Source organism: Narcine bancroftii, chromosome 3, assembly GCF_036971445.1.
Source record: "Narcine bancroftii isolate sNarBan1 chromosome 3, sNarBan1.hap1, whole genome shotgun sequence".
Taxonomy (NCBI): Eukaryota; Metazoa; Chordata; class Chondrichthyes; order Torpediniformes; family Narcinidae; genus Narcine; species Narcine bancroftii.
The window spans coordinates 9,189,204-9,207,954 of NC_091471.1; the positions used below are offsets into that span (position 1 = coordinate 9,189,204).

General features: G+C 44.8%; 1 protein-coding gene across 1 annotated transcript in view; it reads right to left on the bottom strand.

Moving 5' to 3' along the window:
• Positions 1-270: 270 nt before the first annotated feature.
• Positions 271-18,751, bottom strand: part of npm1b (nucleophosmin 1b) — a 152,039-nt gene continuing 133,558 nt past the window's right edge. Inside the window, exons 8-10 of the mRNA XM_069923487.1 lie at positions 10,690-10,800; positions 8,564-8,638; positions 271-7,973 (exon numbers count right to left, since the gene is read on the bottom strand). Coding sequence (XP_069779588.1) covers positions 7,923-7,973; positions 8,564-8,638; positions 10,690-10,800 — 237 coding nt within the window. The 3' untranslated portion in view covers positions 271-7,922. The remainder of the gene's footprint in view (positions 7,974-8,563; positions 8,639-10,689; positions 10,801-18,751) is intronic.

Consider the following 18,751-nt stretch of genomic DNA (forward strand, 5'->3'; position numbering starts at 1 on the left):
CCAGCTTCTCTTTGTTCACTCAAGATTTCAGCGTCTGCAGGAGTTCTTATGTTTCTTTCAGGTTTGAACCACGCTTGAGCAAAATTGAATCAACCACGCTTGATTCTGACCAAACCAAAATGAAGCAAGTTATTGGCTTTGGAACTCTTGAGATCCTTAAGGTACAATTTAATTGCAGGCCAGTCTCCAAATAATTGACCTGCAAAATTGGAAGTTTAGTGCAACAGATGATGAGATAGGAGTCTACCTATAAAGAGAAACTTCAATAGATTAATGTCAACCAGTCATTCTTTATTCAGAAAACCATACAAGAATGAGACATCATGCCCATTCAATGACTTTACAATCAAATATGGAACAGTGCAAAAGGGTAAAACATTTACGCAGCGAATACGGACTAATATCTGAAAACCACATTCTGTTCTGACCCACTATCCATTGCTGGGTATCCATTCACTGAAAAGTAAGACTTGTTTCAGTACAAAAGTTCTGTGGAGCATTGAATAACGAGCTGGCTTCCCTCGACAAGCATTTATCAGATACAAAAATCACCTCTATTTAACAGGTGGTTCTTCAAGACGTCGTGGATACAATGCTAAAAATAGGAACATTTTAACACCATTGCTGTTGTATTCTGTAAGTGGAAAAAACTTTAATGCAAGAGGAATAGAACAAAACTCGCTACAACCACACAGTGAGATCACGTCTGGAGCATTGCTTATATTTTTAATTTTAATAACACAGCACAGTAACAAGTCCTTCCTGCCCATGAAACTTGCACCACCCAACTAATCTACAAACCCCATACATTTTGGAGGGTAGGAAAGACTGGCACACCCAGAGGGAACTCACACAGGTCACGGGGAGAATGCACAAACTCCTTACAGACAGAAATGGATTCTACTCCAGGTCACTGGTGCTGTAATGACATTGTGCTAACCGCTACACTAACTGCGCAGCCCACAACGAAGGACAGATAAACATATGAGAGGCATAGATAGGGTAGACAGCCAGCACCTTTTTCCCAGGGTGACAGTAGCAAACACCAGAGGATCTTGATACAAGGTGAGGGGAGGAAAGTTCAGGGGAGACATCAGGGGTAAGTTTTTTTACACAGAGGGTAGTGGGTGCCTGGAATGCATTGCCAAGGGTGGTGGTGGAGGCTGGAACAATAGGGATATTTAAGGGAGTCTTAGGCAGGCAGATGGATGCAAGAAAAATAGAGGGTTATGGGTGTGAGGTAGGGAAGGTTTAGTTTGTTGAGTAGGTTTATACAAGTTGGCACAACATCGTGGGCTGAAGGGCCTGTACTATGTTGCTTTATAATGTTTTGTCTCATGGGAGACAGAATGCAGGGGTCACTTCTTCTGAATAAAATGAAGCCCACTTTAAACAAAGTACAAATTACAGAAGGCAAAACTTTACATTTCTCTAAGGCACTGAATATATTCAAGGCTGAGATGGATCTAATTGGGAAACAGCAATGTGGGCTAGGGACCATTCAGAGTGGCCACATGGGCTTGAATGGCACAGTGTAGAGGGGCTGCATGGCCTCTTCCCCTCCTATTTCTGGGAAACATTCCTAACTTGATCATTCCAAGGAAGGAGGTACACGTACAGACAGCAAAATTATGGCAAGATCTGAATTCCCATTGGGGGCTGCAAATTACTTAACCCACTCATATGATCTTGAATTTTGAATTTAGAGGATCTGGAAATCTGCTCCACGCAGAACAATTGACAAGGGTTAGCCAATGGAATGGAAGGCACCAGCATGCAAGAGGGCAGCCAACATAATGTCGGTACAGAAAAACAGACCTCACTTTAAAAATAAAGGTGTGCACTGCACTTTGAAGGGGGGGGGGGGGGAACAGGAGCAACAGTGAGAAATGAATTAAAATGTCTGTTGTCAACCAAAATGCAGTGGGATGTTTTAGTATGTGCGTTATCCAGGAAAAGCAACCCGTACTTAAGTGCAACAGATAGTTCAATAAAACAACAAAAGTGCATTAAATTAAAGAAAGTAGGGTGCATTGCTCTAAAGGCAAAGTGCAGGATATAGAGAAAAGTACCCTTAAAATGGTGCAATGGTGGTACCTTTTACCCATGAGAGGTCCTTTTCCTTTCAATCAGTCTTTCTCATGCGGGCTTCAAGGAAAGAGCAAGCAAAGGGCAGCAGTTATTTGGGTGCAGTTCCCACAATAGTGCTGGACAAAATTAACAGCTCATGCAGCATCCAAAGAAAGTAAAAACAAACCAGTCGATATCATCGGGATAAACTTTTCACAATGCGAACTTGCCCACTCGTCCAGTGCCGGACTGTTAACATGCAGCTCAACTATTCTCCAGACCTTCACACAGCGATATGCTCAGCACCTGTTGCTTTTCATTTCAGTGCTTGAGTGGGATCAATCCTATTTTAAACACTTTCTATCTTTTCCAACTGAATGGTTTTCAAGGAAGTAGCGGACACAGTGATCGTTCCCATTCTCTGCTTCTTTGTGGTCAGATTTTACATGATAGAGGAATTAGGGGATATAGGGAGAAGGCAGGTAGGTGGAGTTAGGTCATAAATTAGATCAGCCATGATCGTATTGAATGGCGGAGCAGGCTCGATGGGCCATTTTTGGCCTCCTCCTGTTCCTACTTCCTATGTTCCTATTCAAGTATTACATGAATGGGGAACTGGGATGCAGGCACGGACTCATGCCAGTGGAATTGAACTGTGCACTCCGTGTCGAGGTTTGCGTTGTTGGGCATCTGTGCAATCAAACCCCAGGAGGGAAGTTGATGTCGACTGCCTAGGTATGTGCATGAGAAGTGGCTTATGGTGATTACAGTAGGGGACACAATGGTGAGGGCGAAAACCATCTCCACAACAGATACCAGTGGTCTCTTTACTGACAATGTGACAACCAAGTGCCCAATTATCAGTATCCTGTGTAGGAAACATGGATTGTGGCTGAGACATCCAGAAGGAATAGGAATAGCAAGAGCCCTTTGAGCCTCACCTCCATTCAATAGGTTAATGAAGGATTGTTCATGCTGCTCCGTGGGTGGGAGGGGGTTTAAACTCGAGTTCAAGGGCTTTGGGTTCCAGAGAGCCCAGCACTGATAGTGGAGTGTTGTGGAGAAAGATGTTGTTCAGTTGCAGACAAAGTCAGAAATAGTAAGGTTGAACATGATGGGAATAATGCTCTGAGTTGCATCTATTTCAAAGCGAGGAGCATTGTGAGAAAGGTGGACGGGTATTGTGGCTACAATTGAGACTTGATTTCAGGATGGGCAGGACTGGCAGCTCAATGTTCTGCGGTTCCAATGTTTTAGACGTGATAGAGAAGGAGAGACGAAAGGGGGAGGGGTGACATTGCTAGTCAAGGAAAGTATCACAGCAGCGCTCAGGCAGGACAGACCTGCAGGCTCGTTAACTGAGGCTATATGAGTGGAATAGGAATGAAAACAGATGGCCATATTAATGTCAATTGTCAGTAGAAATTGGAGAGCAAGTTATAGAGAGAAAGAGAGAGAGAGAGAGAGAGAGAGAGAGAGAGAGAGAGAGAGCGAGAGAGAGAGAGAGCGAGAGAGAGAGAGAGTGCACAGAGTTGCAAGAAACATAAAGTTGTGATAGTAGGTGATTTCAACTTTCCATACAATAAAAAGGCTGGATGAGTTAGAATTTGTCAAATGTGTTAGGAAAGTTTCCTAAATCAATATACAGAGAACTCAACTGGATCTCCTGATAGGGAACAAGCCAGGACAGGTGTTGGAAATGCGTGCAGGGGAACACTTTGGATCAAGTGATCATAATGCCATTAGTTGAAGGATAATTATGGAAAATAATAGGTCTGGTGCATAGGAAGTGAGGAGCTAATTAACATTTCAGGCTTGTGCCCTTTGACAGGAATCTGGAAAGAAACAGGTCGATGCTTGATTAAAAAGGAAGAAAGAGAAAAAGAGGGAGGAAGGGAAAGAGGGGGAGCACAGGCTAACAGGTAAGAGATGGATACAGGATAGGAGGGTAGAATTCAAAGCAGCTCAAAGTGATAGGGAGCAAAGGGTAGCTCTCTCTTCCACCTGGATCCACCTGTTACCTCTTACTTGTGCTCTTCCCCCTTCTCCTCCCACCCCTCCTCCTCCTCCTCTCTACCCCTATCTTTTTTTACTCAGAAGCCTGCCTGTCTTTCCAGATTCCTGACGAAGGGCCAGGCCCGAAATGTCGACTGCCCTTCTCTTCCTCTGAATGCTGCGTAACCTGCTGGGTTTCTCTCGTACATTTGTGTCCTGCACTTGACCCCAGTATCTGCAGATTTTCTAGTTTAACACTAATTTCAAGCAGTTATTATCAACTTAGAGGATTTGCTTGGTAATAGCACAGTAATCAGTCAAGCTTAGTTGGCCTTTGTGCTGGTATTAAGGAGCCACATAAGCTGTCTCTGAAATATTAAATGTATCCTCAACATTCCCTGATTAAATTGGGAAAATATACACTCTTCTGAGGGAATCCAAAATATATTTTGCTGGTTTAATTTGTTAATGCATTGTGCAGTAGGGATTAGCTCCTTAGTTAGATGATCTCAGCTGGGTGATAGCTACAGTTGTTACTTTACCCTCTGGCCCCTGAGAAAGGGAGTGGGTTCCTGCTTCCGACCACCATCCACCACCAACGTTTCTTGGCTCAGCACGGGAGGGAAGGGCAGTTTCATTTGTGTAGGAATATCTTGGGAGAGGGTTGTCAATGTCTGGTCTTCTCTGCCCTGCAGAAATGTGCAGGCCAGATTATTGAAGAGACAGATCAAAGAAATTGAGGGTTATGGAGTACTGGCACACAGAGAGAAGGCCTGGAGTACATTGAAGTAAATTATCATTCTGTGGACAGGTCACCCAAGATCATACTGAATGTTAGTGCAGGTGGTCTATTCCCACTTTCTTATGATGAAATCTCAGCAAACGGACAGGTTCTGAAGGTGGCACAGTTAGCGCAACGCTGTTATAGCGCCAACAATCAGGACTGGGGCTCGAATCCCGCACTGCCTGTAAGGAATTTGTACGTTCTCCCTGTGTCTATGTGGGCTTCCCCAAGGGCTCCTGTTTCCTCCCACTGTTTGAAACGTATCAGGGGTTGTAGGTTAATTGGGTGTAATTGGGGCAGCACGGGCTCGTGGGCTGAACTGGCCTGTTACCATGCTGGACTTCAAAATTTAAATTTGATGCACTCTGGACAAAAGCACTAAGGATATTTACTTGGAACAGCAGAGGGTTCCAGTAATGAGGAGATAGTCACAAGTCTTCTACCCACGTCAGCAGAATGAGAAATGAAAGTGACTTAAATTGGCAAAATACAATCGTGGAATCAAATTTCCACAGGGCAGGAATGAACATGAGGCTGGAGAGGCTGCTGGAGCATTAGAAGGTGAATCCATGGACACTCAATGACTCCGAAGGGCCTCTCTTTTTATCCTACTGTAAGGGGTCCCGGGCAATAATAATAATGGCAAAAGTTAAAGTATATCATGTATGCTTCATTTTTAATATATTATTAAGTGATAATAAAAGGAACCTTGAATGCTTTTTGATTGGGAACAGAGTCAGCTTTTCCATTTCACTGCCAGCACCTCAGACCACTGGCTCTCTCCCTGGTGTGACCAAGTGATTTTTACTTCACCTACTTCCTGCTACCATCACAGTTCCATAAAATAATTTAAAGAAAAAGATGATTTCAGGTAGAACAAGTTATCACCACCAGAAGGATCAGTTTTTGGTAAAAAAATTGGTCAAAAACAATGATTTAAAAGGCCAAGTAAAACAAAAAAGTCTTCAGACACTGTGATTGTAGGTAACACACAAAAGTGCTGGAGAATCTCAGCAGGTCCAAAGGAGGCAAAGATCTATAACCAATGTTTCGGGCCTGAGCCCTTCGTCAAGGTATGAACAAAAAGCAGGCAGGGGGAGGACATTCACTTGGTCCATTGCTTGTAACACACTCCACTTTCTCAATCTTTCTGCCTCCATCCCAGGAGATGAAGTCTCGACAGACAGACATTTTTTTAGAAATTCACCAACTCTCTCATCTACCTCAACCACATCTCTTTACACGCAGTACCATGGAAGGATTCTATTCCTTTCTTGAAATTCCTCCATCTCCATCAGGATGAGGTCTTCTATTCCAGATTTTCCAAAAAATGCGGCTGCCCTCTAATGTCATCAACACAGCCATTATCCACATGTCCTCTAGTTCCCACACATCTCCCATGGCCCCCCTCCACCCCACAAAAGAGGGATAGGATTTCCCCTTGTCTTCACCTACCACCCCACCAGCCTATGCATTCAACATATTATCCCTCGCAATTTCCGCCACCTACTACGTGATCCTACCGCCATCTTCTATTTTTCTCTCACTGCATGGACAGCTCCCTCCAGGACTCCCTCATCCACTCATCCCTTTCCACCAATCGTCCCCTTGGCACCTACCCCTGTGACCACAGGAGATGCTCCATTTGCACCCACACCTCCTCCCTCACCATCATTTGGGCCCCCAAAAAGTCCTTCCGAGTGAAGCAGTACTTCACTGGTCAATCTGCAGGGGTCGTCTACTGCATCTTGTGCTCCCATCAGAGAGACAGGACACATACTGCGAGATCACTTCATTGAGTACCTTCTCCCTGCTGTCATGGGGGTGAGGGGGGGGTCTCCCAGTGGCAACCCATTTCAATTCCACACCCCATTCCCACTCTGATGTGTATGCCCATGGCCACATGCGCTGCCAAACTGAGATCACCCACATATTGGTGGAACAACACCTCATCTTCCCTCGACCAGGTGGCATTGACATCGACTTGCAGTTTTTGTTAGGCCCCTTCCTTGATTCCCTCTCTTTCCCTATCCCTGTCTCCTTTCCTCCTGCTCCCCACCCATTTCCTCTCCATTGAGAGCTAGCCCCTTCCCCTATCACATCAGCTTTTTCCTCTTCTGCCCTCCCACCCTGTGTTCCTCCTACTAGCCCTCCACCCTCCACCAATTTATTCAGACACCTGCCTGCTTTTTGCTCATATTCTGACGAAGGGCTCAGGCCCGAAACATTAGATCTGTTTCTTTGCTACATAAGGAATGCTGCTTGACTTCCTGGGTTTCTCCAGGACTTGTGTGCATTGAGCTACAGTATCTGCAGAATTTCTGTGTCATGGAGTTTACTGGGCATTGAACTTACATAAAATAAAGAAACAAACAATGCTGAAAATACATAATAGGTCGACCAGCATCTAAACAGAGGAATTAAAACAGTGCTTCTCAACCTTTTTCTTTCCACACACATCCCACTTTAAGTAATCCCTATGCAATATGTGCTCTGTGATTAGTAAGGGATTGCTTAAGGTAGTATGTGAGTGGAAAGAAAAAGTTGGAAAACCATTGTTTTAATCGTCCCTAATTGACTCGTTATGTGCACGGATTCAGAACTCCAAGGGAAATGGGCCTATTGCAATTATTCTCAAGCAAAATATTTCAGTAACAATTGGGTCGAGAGCAGTGGTTCTCAAACTTCTTTTCCTACCCACATTAGTAATCCCTTACTAATCACAGAGCACCGATGGCATAGGTGGTATGTGAATGAAAAGAAAAAGTTTGAAAACTACTAGTTTAAATGATTGCGGGGGGGGGGGGGGGGGGGTAGGTCAGAAACATGAACCGAACATTTAAGATGCCGATATAGTTGCTGTATTTCCAGCATACCTGGAATTCTCTTTACCACCTCTCAGGCAATCTTTTAATGATTTGTCTGTGTCATCTAAATAACTAGCAATGGACACACCTCAAAATAAAACGTGGTTAGCAGAGATCCTCTGTGGCGGCGAAGAACAACCTCTGTCGAGCACTGTAACGTGAGAGGCGATTTTCCAGAGCATCGAGCGGGACACTGCGGGCGTCCCTCACTTGGCCTGCTTCAGGGTCTGGCCCCAGGCCCACAGCTCTTCAATTACCTGCCAGCGAAGACAGTCACATTTGATCAGAAACATAGCTCAGATCAATATACGTGGCGCATAGAATCAAGAGCAGCAAAGGAAAGATGAATGACAAGGACCTATTTTCCCTTGGTGGCGGGGTTGCTAACTTTGGGTTGGAAGGGTATTGATGGGAATAATTTCCATAGAACACCACCGCACAGACTAGATGAGTCAAAAAGTCTGTTTTTGTGCTGTAGTGCTCCATGGTTCTTTCAACATGATATCACCAGATAAGCAGTGATATTCTGGAACTCTCCGTCTGATGGTCTTGAGGAGAAATATAACCACAGGACTGTAGGCTGGGATGGGGTTCAGTTTGTTTTTTGCTGGGTGAATAGCCTATTGGCACACTGCTACATTTATCCATGGCCTATGTACTGCCAAATTGAGGCCATCCATCACCTTATATTTCATCTCAGCATTTTCCAACCAGAGGCATCAATATTGGCCTCCAATTTCTCCAACTCCCTTCACTGATCTCTCTCTTTCCCTGCCCCTCTATCTCCTTTTCTCCAGAACCCCACCCGGTATCTTCAGGTTTTCATTTAAAGGTTGAAGTTACTCACATTTTGCTTTTCAAATCGGAATGAGCTTCTTACAAAGTTTTGAAATTTCTGTATGGTCTTCGGTAAGTGCTGCCCCTGGAATAGAAAAATGATGGAGCTCATAGACACACAGGCAACAGTACCACAATAGTCTTTACAACAGCAATACAATGTACATATCACCAGCCACATATGGCCATGGAGAAAATGGGGGAATGGAGGACAGGAGAAATTATGAATGATGGAGGGCAAAAGACAGAAAAACGTCAGCTGGTGGAATGAAGAGAGAGGGTGATTTAGAAGAAGGGAAGTGAAAGACAGGGAATGAAGAGCAGACAAAGATTTGCTGAGGGAATTCCGCAGGTCAAATTGCATCCATGGGTTGAAAAGTGACGGGAAGAGGAGGGGTTGACAGGGAGAGGAGGAGGGTGACAGGGAGAGGAGGGGGTGATGGAGAGGAGGGGGGTGACAGGGAGACAAAGTGGTGTTGGGGAGAGGAGAAGTTGACAGGGAGAGGAGAGGGTGACGGGGAGAGGAGGGTGTGTCAGGGAGAGGAGGGGGTGTGACGAGTCGAGGAGAAGGTGACGGGGAGAAGAGAGGGTGACTGGGAGGAGGGGATGACTGGGAAAGGAAGGGGTGTGATGGGGAGAGAAGAGGGTAATAGGAAGCAGAGGGAGTGTTCTAGCACAAAACATTCCTCTCCCACTGATGCTGCTCAACTCGCTGAGTCCTCCAGCAGATTGCTTTCAACTTATCAACCTGTACACCTTTGGGATCTGGGAAGAAACTGGAGTAACCTGAAGAAACCCACAGGGTTACAGGGTTAACCCATGAGCTCTAGCTCTTGCCTCACCCATCTTCAGTGGAAAAACCCTGCTTGCATTTATTCTATCTATACAAAATATAATTTTATTTAAAATCAATCAAATCCCTAATTCTTCTACATTCCAGGGGATAAAGTCCTAACCTGTTTAATCTTTCTCTGTAACGTAGTTCCTCAAGTCCTGGCAATGTCCTTGGCAAATCCTCTCTGTACTCTTTCAATCTTACTGATATAGGTGATCAAAACTGCACACAATACTTCATTTTTAATTGCCAGTGTAAACTCTATCTTGGCAGCTTCAAGAGAGGGAATGGAGTAGTGGCTTCACTACCCCCGCCACTATGCCTAGGTAGAGTTTGGGCAGTGAGATCATTATGGATTGGAATGGAATGAAAAAGATAGAAGGTAATATTATCACATGCACTTAGGTGTTGATTAATTTTCTGTGGGATTAATAGAGCCACATTGGTCCATAGTATTCTGGATGTAAGATAGGGAGAGGATAAATGAACAGGAGAAAAGCATTTAAATGCAACCTTCAAGATTATTTTATTGTCATGTAATAAAACAGAAAATGTGATATTAAACTAATTTTCCTTTACTCTACCGTACATCTAAACTTGGGTAAATTGGAGCAAATATAAATTCTGCTCACCAACATGAAGCAATGGTGTTCATCAAAAGGGTGGACAGAGACTAGGAGATTGCTTTGTTGAGGACTGGACGCAGACTGGGAGATCGCTTTGATGAGCAATTCAGCTCTGTATGCCGGAATAGCGTGATCTCCCAGTGGCCACCCATTTCAATTCTCCATCCCATTCCCTTGCCAACACGTTTGTCCATGGTCTCATGTACTGCCACAGTGAGACCACCAGTTAATTGGAGGAGGAACACCTCATCTTCCGACTGGGCACCCTCTAACCGGATGACATTAATATCGACTTCTCTGGCTTTTGTTAAACCCCCCTCCCCCCCACCATTCCCTGCTTCCCCCATCGTCTCTGCATTTCCTGTCTCTTTTTGCACAGACATGATAAATTCTACCTCGCCCCATATCACATCCAATTAACACACCTTTTGTCGGTCTGGATTCCTCCCTCATTGTTGGAATTCTGAGACTTTCTGATATATCCTGCTCCTGCCTTTTCTGATGTTTCCGTGAAGAAGGGCTCAGGCCCGAAATGTTGGCAACATATCTGTCTCCTATCCACACTGCAAAGACCAGCATTTTGGAGTTTTTACTACAATCACAGGGTCTGAAGCCTATCCTATTTCATCAAAAGACCAGAAACTAACGACGCTCATGAATTATGCAGCTGCCTACCTTTTCCACCATGCTTTTCATTTTGGTTTTAATGTCATCTGCAGTGGTTGCAGTCTTGGAAGGTTTCACTGGTTTTGATTTGTCCTCCAGTTTTCTGTTCTTTCCTGGAGTCTGCAAAAAAAAAGTCCGAATCAGAATTTATTGTGAACAAGTCATGAAATTCGGTGTCTTGTGGTAGCATCATAGAGCAAACATTCATATTATAACCATCTTTCAACATTACTATAAAAAATAAAATTACCAGTGCACAAAAAGTAAGGCAGTGTCTTTGGCTCAGTGGGGAAGAAGCCGTCCTTGTGCCATTGAGTACTTGTCTTCAGTCTCCTGTACCTTTTTCCTGATGGTAACAGAGTGAAGAGGGCATGGCCTGGGTGGTGGGAGTCCTTGAGGATAGAGGCTGCTTTTTTAAGACAGTGCCTCATGTAGATGTCGTCAGTGGAGTGAAGTCTAGTGGCTGTGTTAACAACCCTCTGGAGTTTATTCTTGTCCTGAGAGTTGGCACCTCCAAACCAGGCAGTGATGCAACCAGCCAGAATGCTCTCCACCATACATACATCTGAGGAGGTTTATGAGAGTCTTCAGTGGCGTATCGAATCGCCTCAGACACCTCACAAAGTCTAGCCACTGGTGAGCCTTCTTTGTACTTGGCATCGTCGTCACCCACACATCTATCAAGCGTAGAAACTCTTTCCTCTCCCACCCCTTCGTCATAATGCCACAGAATATTGCACACATCTGTAAAATCGACTTACAATACTTAATTGTAAATACTTACAATATGCAGAAAGCAGGAGGGGAGGGGAGAGCAACAACAGCAGCAGGAAGTAGTCTCAGGTGTAAGAAGGTGCCCTGATGGGGGTTCTACCTCAGGTATCAACTCCACCACTCCCTCCCCCCAACCAAGCAAACCACAGAGCCATAGAAAGCTTGAGCACAGAAACAGGCCTTCGAACCTTCCAGACTGTACCAAACTATTTTCCACCAAGTCCCATCGACCTCCACCCAGACCTCTCCCATCCTATTTACCTATCAAAATTTCTCATAAATGTTGAAATTGAACAGATATCCATCACTCACACTGGCAGCTCATTCCACTCTCACCACCCTCTGAGGGAAGAGGGTCCCCCTCAGGTTACCTTTAAACATTTCATCTTTCACCTTTAACCCATGACTTCTAGTTCTTGCCTCACCCATCTTCAGTGGAAAAATTGATTGCCAAAAACAGTCTTGATGAAGGGTTCTGGCCTGAAACGATGATCGTCCGTTCTCTCCCACTGATGCTGTTTGACCTGCTGAGTTCCTCCAGATTGATGAAACAATATCTGTTGAATCAGTTTCTGCTAACCTTGGGTGGCACAGTCAGTGCAGTGATTACAGCAGTAGCGACCCGGGTTCAAATTTAGCGCTGTCTGTAAGGAGTTTGTACGTGTCTGTGTGGGTTTCCTTGCACCCTCCAAAATGTATGGAGTTATTGGTTAATTTGGGTGTAATTGGGCAGCATGGGAGTAAATGACCAGAATCACTTTTACCATAGAGTATAATTTTTAAAAAATTAAATTTAAAAATGTAAGAAATTATAATTTCTGTCTTTGATTACAGATCCACCAACCAATAGAAACTTTCTTCCTGTCCACTCCTGAATTGCCTCAAGTTTGAATAGCTCTATTAAATTTCTACTTCACCTCCCTGCTCCAGGAACAATCCCATGCATTGTTTAACTGAATAATTTAACGAACAAAGCAAATGTCAGAAGCACATACAGAACAGGTTGAAGGGAATTCATTGTGTTCCACAGTTCAGTCTTTTGCTGCAATACACCGAGTGCTGAAGAAACTCAGTAGGTCACACAGCATCCATTGGAAGGGAAAGGCAATGACCGTTTTCAGGATAGAGCCCTTTGGAAAGGGGGAAAACAGATACGACAGTATTGTTTGAGTGATTTCCAAAATGACACATGAAGATGCAGGGGAAGGAGGGATATATAGAGCTAGAAGAGGCTTAGTTTAATTTGGGCATCATGTTCACCTTGGGAAGAAGGGTCTGTTCCTGTTCTTATATGTTCTATGGAAACACATCAATTTTGAGAAAAAAATGCCTACCGCAGCAACAGGTTCCACTTTATTTTTGAAGAAGTTCCCGCCAATGTTCCACTTAAACTTTTCCCCTTTCACCCTTAACCCATGTCCTCTGGTTTGCATCTCACCTACTCTCAGTGGAAAAAGCCAACTTGCATCTAGTCTCAGCCATCCCGCCTGGACAGCAATGACACCTACGTTATCACTAGAGTTCAGCATTCAACACTATCATCCCTTCAAAATTCATCACCAAGCTTCAAGCCCTGGGCCTCAACACCCCACTATAAATTTGGATCCTAGATTTCCTCACCTCCAGACCCCAATCAGGGCAGATTAGCAAGAACGTCTCCTCCACAATCTCCATCAGCATCGGAGCACCAGCGTTGCATATTTGCTCTACACCTTTTTCTGTGTGGCTCAGTACAACACCATTTACCAATTTACTGAAGTAATGAGCTGCAAAACGAGGGGCGAGGAATCAGCATACAAGAGGGAGATTTCTACATTTACTCTGCCCATGCCTTTCAACATTCAAAATGTTTCAATGAGATCCCTCCTTATTCTCCCAAATTCCAACGAGTACAGGCCAAGAGCTGCTAAACGCTCCTCATGTGATTACTCTTTCATTCCCAGAATCTTCCTTGTGAACCTCCTCTGATCGCTCTCCAACGTCAGCACACCTTTTCTTCCATGAGGAGCCAAACTGCTCACAACACTCCATGTGAGGTCTCACCACAGCCTTATGAAACTTCAGCCTCACGTCCCTGCTCTTATATTCTATTTCTCTTGAAATGCACTGCATTTGCCTTCATCACTAATGACTCAATCTGCAAGTTCACCTTCAGGAGATCCTGCACAAGAACTCCCAGGTCCCTTTGCATCTGGGTATTTTCAATTTTCTCCCCATTCAGAAAATAAACTGCCCATTTATTATTTCTACCAATTATTATTATTTAGGCACAAATGTTAGCATTGGGGTCAACTGGGACTGACGTTTGAATCCCGCGCATATCTGTGTGGGTTTCGTCCAGGGGCTCCAGTTTCCTCCCACCGTTTAAAATGTACCTGGGGTTGTAGGCCAATTGGGGGTAATTGGGCAGCTGAGGCTTGTGGGCCAAAATGGCTTGTTAACATACTGAATGTCTATGTCAAAATCCAAGACAGTGCACTTTCAAACATTCTATTTCATTTAATTTCATATTTCATTTAAAAAAAGATTCAGTCAAAAAAGAAGGCTCATGTAGTTCATGAGGAGTTTGAGGAAATTTGATATATCACCAAAGATTCTTGCAAATTTCTGCAAGTGCATTCTGACCGGTTGCATCACTGTCCAGTGTGGAAGGGCCAATGCACAGGACAGGAAAAGACCAGAGAGTTGTGAACTCGACCAGCACCATCAAGGGCATCAGTCTTCACTCCATCGAGGACGGCTACAAGAGGCAGAGTCTCAAGAAAGCGGCCTCTACCCTCAAGGACCCTCCCCACCTAGGCCATGTCCTCTTCTCGCTGCTACCATCATGAGCCTGAAGGCAAAGACCTAATGTTACAAAGAAAGCTTCTTCCCCTCTGCAATCAGATATCTGACTGGACAATGAACCATAGACAGCACCTCACTTTCTCTTCTTTTACATGCATTTATTGACTTTAAAAAATGCAATTTATAAGCAATATTTACACCTGTAATGCTACTGCAAAACAACGAATTTCGTGACATGTTCATGACAGTAAATTCTGATTGATTTGCCACTTTTCTGCCCTTTTTCCTAATCTAAGTCCTTCTATAGCTTCCTTGTTTCCTTAACACTCCTTGCTCCTCCTCTAACCTTTATTGCATCTATATCGAGATGCCACCATCATCACCCTGTACACCCTGTACAAAAACAAAGGCGAGAAATCAGACTGCTCAAACTACAGGGGAATCACGTTGCTCTCCATTGCAGGCAAAATCTTCGCTAGGATTCTACTAGATAGAATAATACCTAGTGTCGCTGAGAATATTCTCCCAGAATCACAGTGCGGCTTTCGCGCAAACAGAGGAACTACTGACATGGTCTTTGCCCTCAGACAGCTCCAAGAAAAGTGCAGAGAACAAAACAAAGGACTCTACATCACCTTTGTTGACCTCACCAAAGCCTTCGACACCGTGAGCAGGAAAGGGCTTTGGCAAATACTAGAGCGCATCGGATGTCCCCCAAAGTTCCTCAACATGATTATCCAACTGCACGAAAACCAACAAGGTCGGGTCAGATACAGCAATGAGCTCTCTGAACCCTTCTCCATTAACAATGGCGTGAAGCAAGGCTGTGTTCTCGCACCAACCCTCTTTTCAATCTTCTTCAGCATGATGCTGAACCAAGCCATGAAAGACCCCAACAATGAAGACGCTGTTTACATCCGGTACCGCACGGATGGCAGTCTCTTCAATCTGAGGCGCCTGCAAGCTCACACCAAGACACAAGAGAAACTTGTCCGTGAACTACTCTTTGCAGATGATGCCGCTTTAGTTGCCCATTCAGAGCCAGCTCTTCACGGCTTGACGTCCTGCTTTGCGGAAACTGCCAAAATGTTTGGCCTGGAAGTCAGCCTGAAGAAAACTGAGGTCCTCCATCAGCCAGCTCCCCACCATGACTACCAGCCCCCCCACATCTCCATCGGGCACACAAAACTCAAAACGGTCAACCAGTTTACCTATCTCGGCTGCACCATTTCATCAGATGCAAGGATCGACAATGAGATAGACAACAGACTCGCCAAGGCAAATAGCGCCTTTGGAAGACTACACAAAAGAGTCTGGAAAAACAACCAACTGAAAAACCTCACAAAGATAAGCGTATACAGAGCCGTTGTCATACCCACACTCCTGTTCGGCTCCGAATCATGGGTCCTCTACCGGCACCACCTACGGCTCCTAGAACGCTTCCACCAGCGTTGTCTCCGCTCCATCCTCAACATCCATTGGAGCGCTCACACCCCTAACGTCGAGGTACTCGAGATGGCAGAGGTCGACAGCATCGAGTCCACGCTGCTGAAGATCCAGCTGCGCTGGATGGGTCACGTCTCCAGAATGGAGGACCATCGCCTTCCCAAGATCGTATTATATGGCGAGCTCTCCACTGGCCACCGTGACAGAGGTGCACCAAAGAAAAGGTACAAGGACTGCCTAAAGAAATCTCTTGGTGCCTGCCACATTGACCACCGCCAGTGGGCTGATAACGCCTCAAACCGTGCATCTTGGCGCCTCACAGTTTGGCGGGCAGCAGCCTCCTTTGAAGAAGACCGCAGAGCCCACCTCACTGACAAAAGGCAAAGGAGGAAAAACCCAACACCCAACCCCAACCAACCAATTTTCCCTTGCAACCGCTGCAATCGTGTCTGCCTGTCCCGCATCGGACTGGTCAGCCACAAACGAGCCTGCAGCTGACGTGGACTTTTTACCCCCTCCATAAATCTTCGTCCGCGAAGCCAAGCCAAAGAAGAGACATTGTGCAGAAGAACAAAGTATAAATACAGTAAAATTCTTGCCTGTTGTAGCCACACAGGTATATAAACCACACCAACAAGCAATAAGTATAAATTAAACTAACACAATGTGCCATGAGAGAAAAACTATATTAAATATCAAAGGAGAGATACATATCCACAGTGGCAGTTGTGCAAAAAAGATGTTGCATTTTCTTGGCCATATTGGACCACAACAGGTCACTAGTGATATCTCCACTTCAAATCCTACGGCTCTGACCATCACCACTTTAGCATTATTGATGCAGACAGGACCGTGCACTCCACCTTGCTTCCTGAAGCCCACTCACGTGACTGCAGTTAATTCATTAACAGCTGCTCAAATGATGGTCTTGATCAGTCACAGATCGTGCCGTTTACCATCACTGAAACAAGCCCGGCCTCAATGACCTAACAGCCTCAACCTTGAAGTAGGGGTCAGGCCCGAAACGTTGGTTATACCAACCAATGAATGCTGCAAGACCTGCTGAGTTCCTCCAGCATTTCTGTGGTTTTTACTACAATTACAGCATTTGCAGACTTTCGTGTTTCGCCCTCGACATGGAGGTAAGGCACAAAAAATGGCCATTTGGCCCATCAAGGGGTTCAGCAGTTGAAGAACCCAGACAGGCTGCGGGCTGCTGGAGATCTGCTCATGGGAAGCGGGATTCGAGAGGGTACTGAGAGCAAGAAAGGCTCCCAAAAGGCCGCTGAAGGCTTCCTGATCATATTGGAGGTTTCAATCTGGAGCTCAGGTTGCTGATGGATTGAAGAGGGGTCCGTGCGACTGCAGAGGCAGCGGGAACGCTGGAGGCGAATCTACTGACTCTCAGTGTCTCTGAAAGAACTCTCTTTTGCTTCTCTTTCTCTTACTGTCAGAGGCGTCGGGCAATACTCATGGAAACTCATTGCCTTATGGTCGATGAAAGAAAATTTTGGATTATACTACATTTTCTATATTATTACAAGATAATAAAAGGAATCTTGAATCCTGCATAATTGGCAATCATCAAAGCCCCATTTCCATTAATTATAGTCTGACTCATTTTATTCCCTCCACCTTCCCAATGTCCCTTCGACACATGAGGCAATTTGAAGTGGGCAATTCCCCTATCAACCCATGCCTTTGGGATGCTGGAAGAAGAACGTGACGGAATCTCATCGAAACATTTCGAATAATGAATGGATTGGACAGAGTGGATGCAAATACAATGTTTCCTCTGTTGGGTGATTCCTGGACAAGAGGGATCAGTCTTAGAATTAAAAAGCACCAATTTACAAGAGAGATGAGGAGAAATTTCTTTAGCCAGAGGGTCGTGGATTTGTGTGCCACATGGAGCTCTGGGGGCAGGATCTTCGGGGGAATTTAAAGAGGAAATTGATAGGTATCTAATTAGTCAGGGTATCAAGGGATCTGGGGACAAGGCCAGAACTTGGAACTAGATGTGAGAACAGTTTAGCTCAGGGAGGTTTCACAGAGCAGACTCGATGAGCCAAATGGCCTGCTTCTGTTCCTTTTTCTTGTGATCTTGAGAAAGCCAGATGATGCTGAGATGATAATCTGGAAATGCTTCAAGGTTACAGGGAGAACATGCAAACTCCACATCAACAGCACTGGATGCCAAGCAGGTACCTGGGTCTCTGGAGCTGTGGGACAGCAGCTCCATGAGCTTAACTGCTTTTTTTCCACCTTCAATAATGCCTGCAACACTGCCCTTTGTACTTAATGCCAGCCCTTTAATTACAATTCATTAAAAAAAACTTTTCTTAATAGAAGCTGGCCAGCAATTCATTGTGGCTTGTGTTATACCTGACCCAACAAAAACTCTCTTCATTGAAAGCCAAGAGACAAAAGACATTCCATTCCCTAATATGGCCATCACTCACCTGAATGAGTAAATTCACGACACTTTTCCTTTTACTAAAAGAGAAAAGTAATGGAGAGCCTTGAGAATTAACAACTACAAAAAAAAATTCCAGTAGCAAATGAATGCATCACATCAGTCTTACATGGATCAGATCAAAGACAATGTTATTATAGGATACAGAAACCACATTCAAATCTCTTGGAAGGTGGCTTATTGCCAGAATAGCAGGTTTTGAGCCTTCAAAGAATTGTGATGTGGTCAGCTACACGAACAACGGAGATTGTTTTTATGCCTTTTTTTCACCAGGTTTAAGCTCTTTGCGAAGTTTCCCTGTCTTTGTTTATTCAGCATTCCATCGTGTAGAAGACACGTGGAAGGCCAAGGGCATTTGCTGCTCAAATCTGCAGGAATCAATCCCAGCTGCGATGGGGTGGGGATTACGTTTATTGATGTCCTAGACTACTCCGATTGTGCGGGGTTAGTTGCACAGCCACTTTGGGGAGAGAGGGTGTGAAGGAAAACAATCGGAAAGCCAGTTAATGTTGCAGACTTTATTTTGGGAAACCACTTGTCTCTTCAAGATGGAAAAGGAATCAGAAAAGTCACTGAGGGGTCTTTATA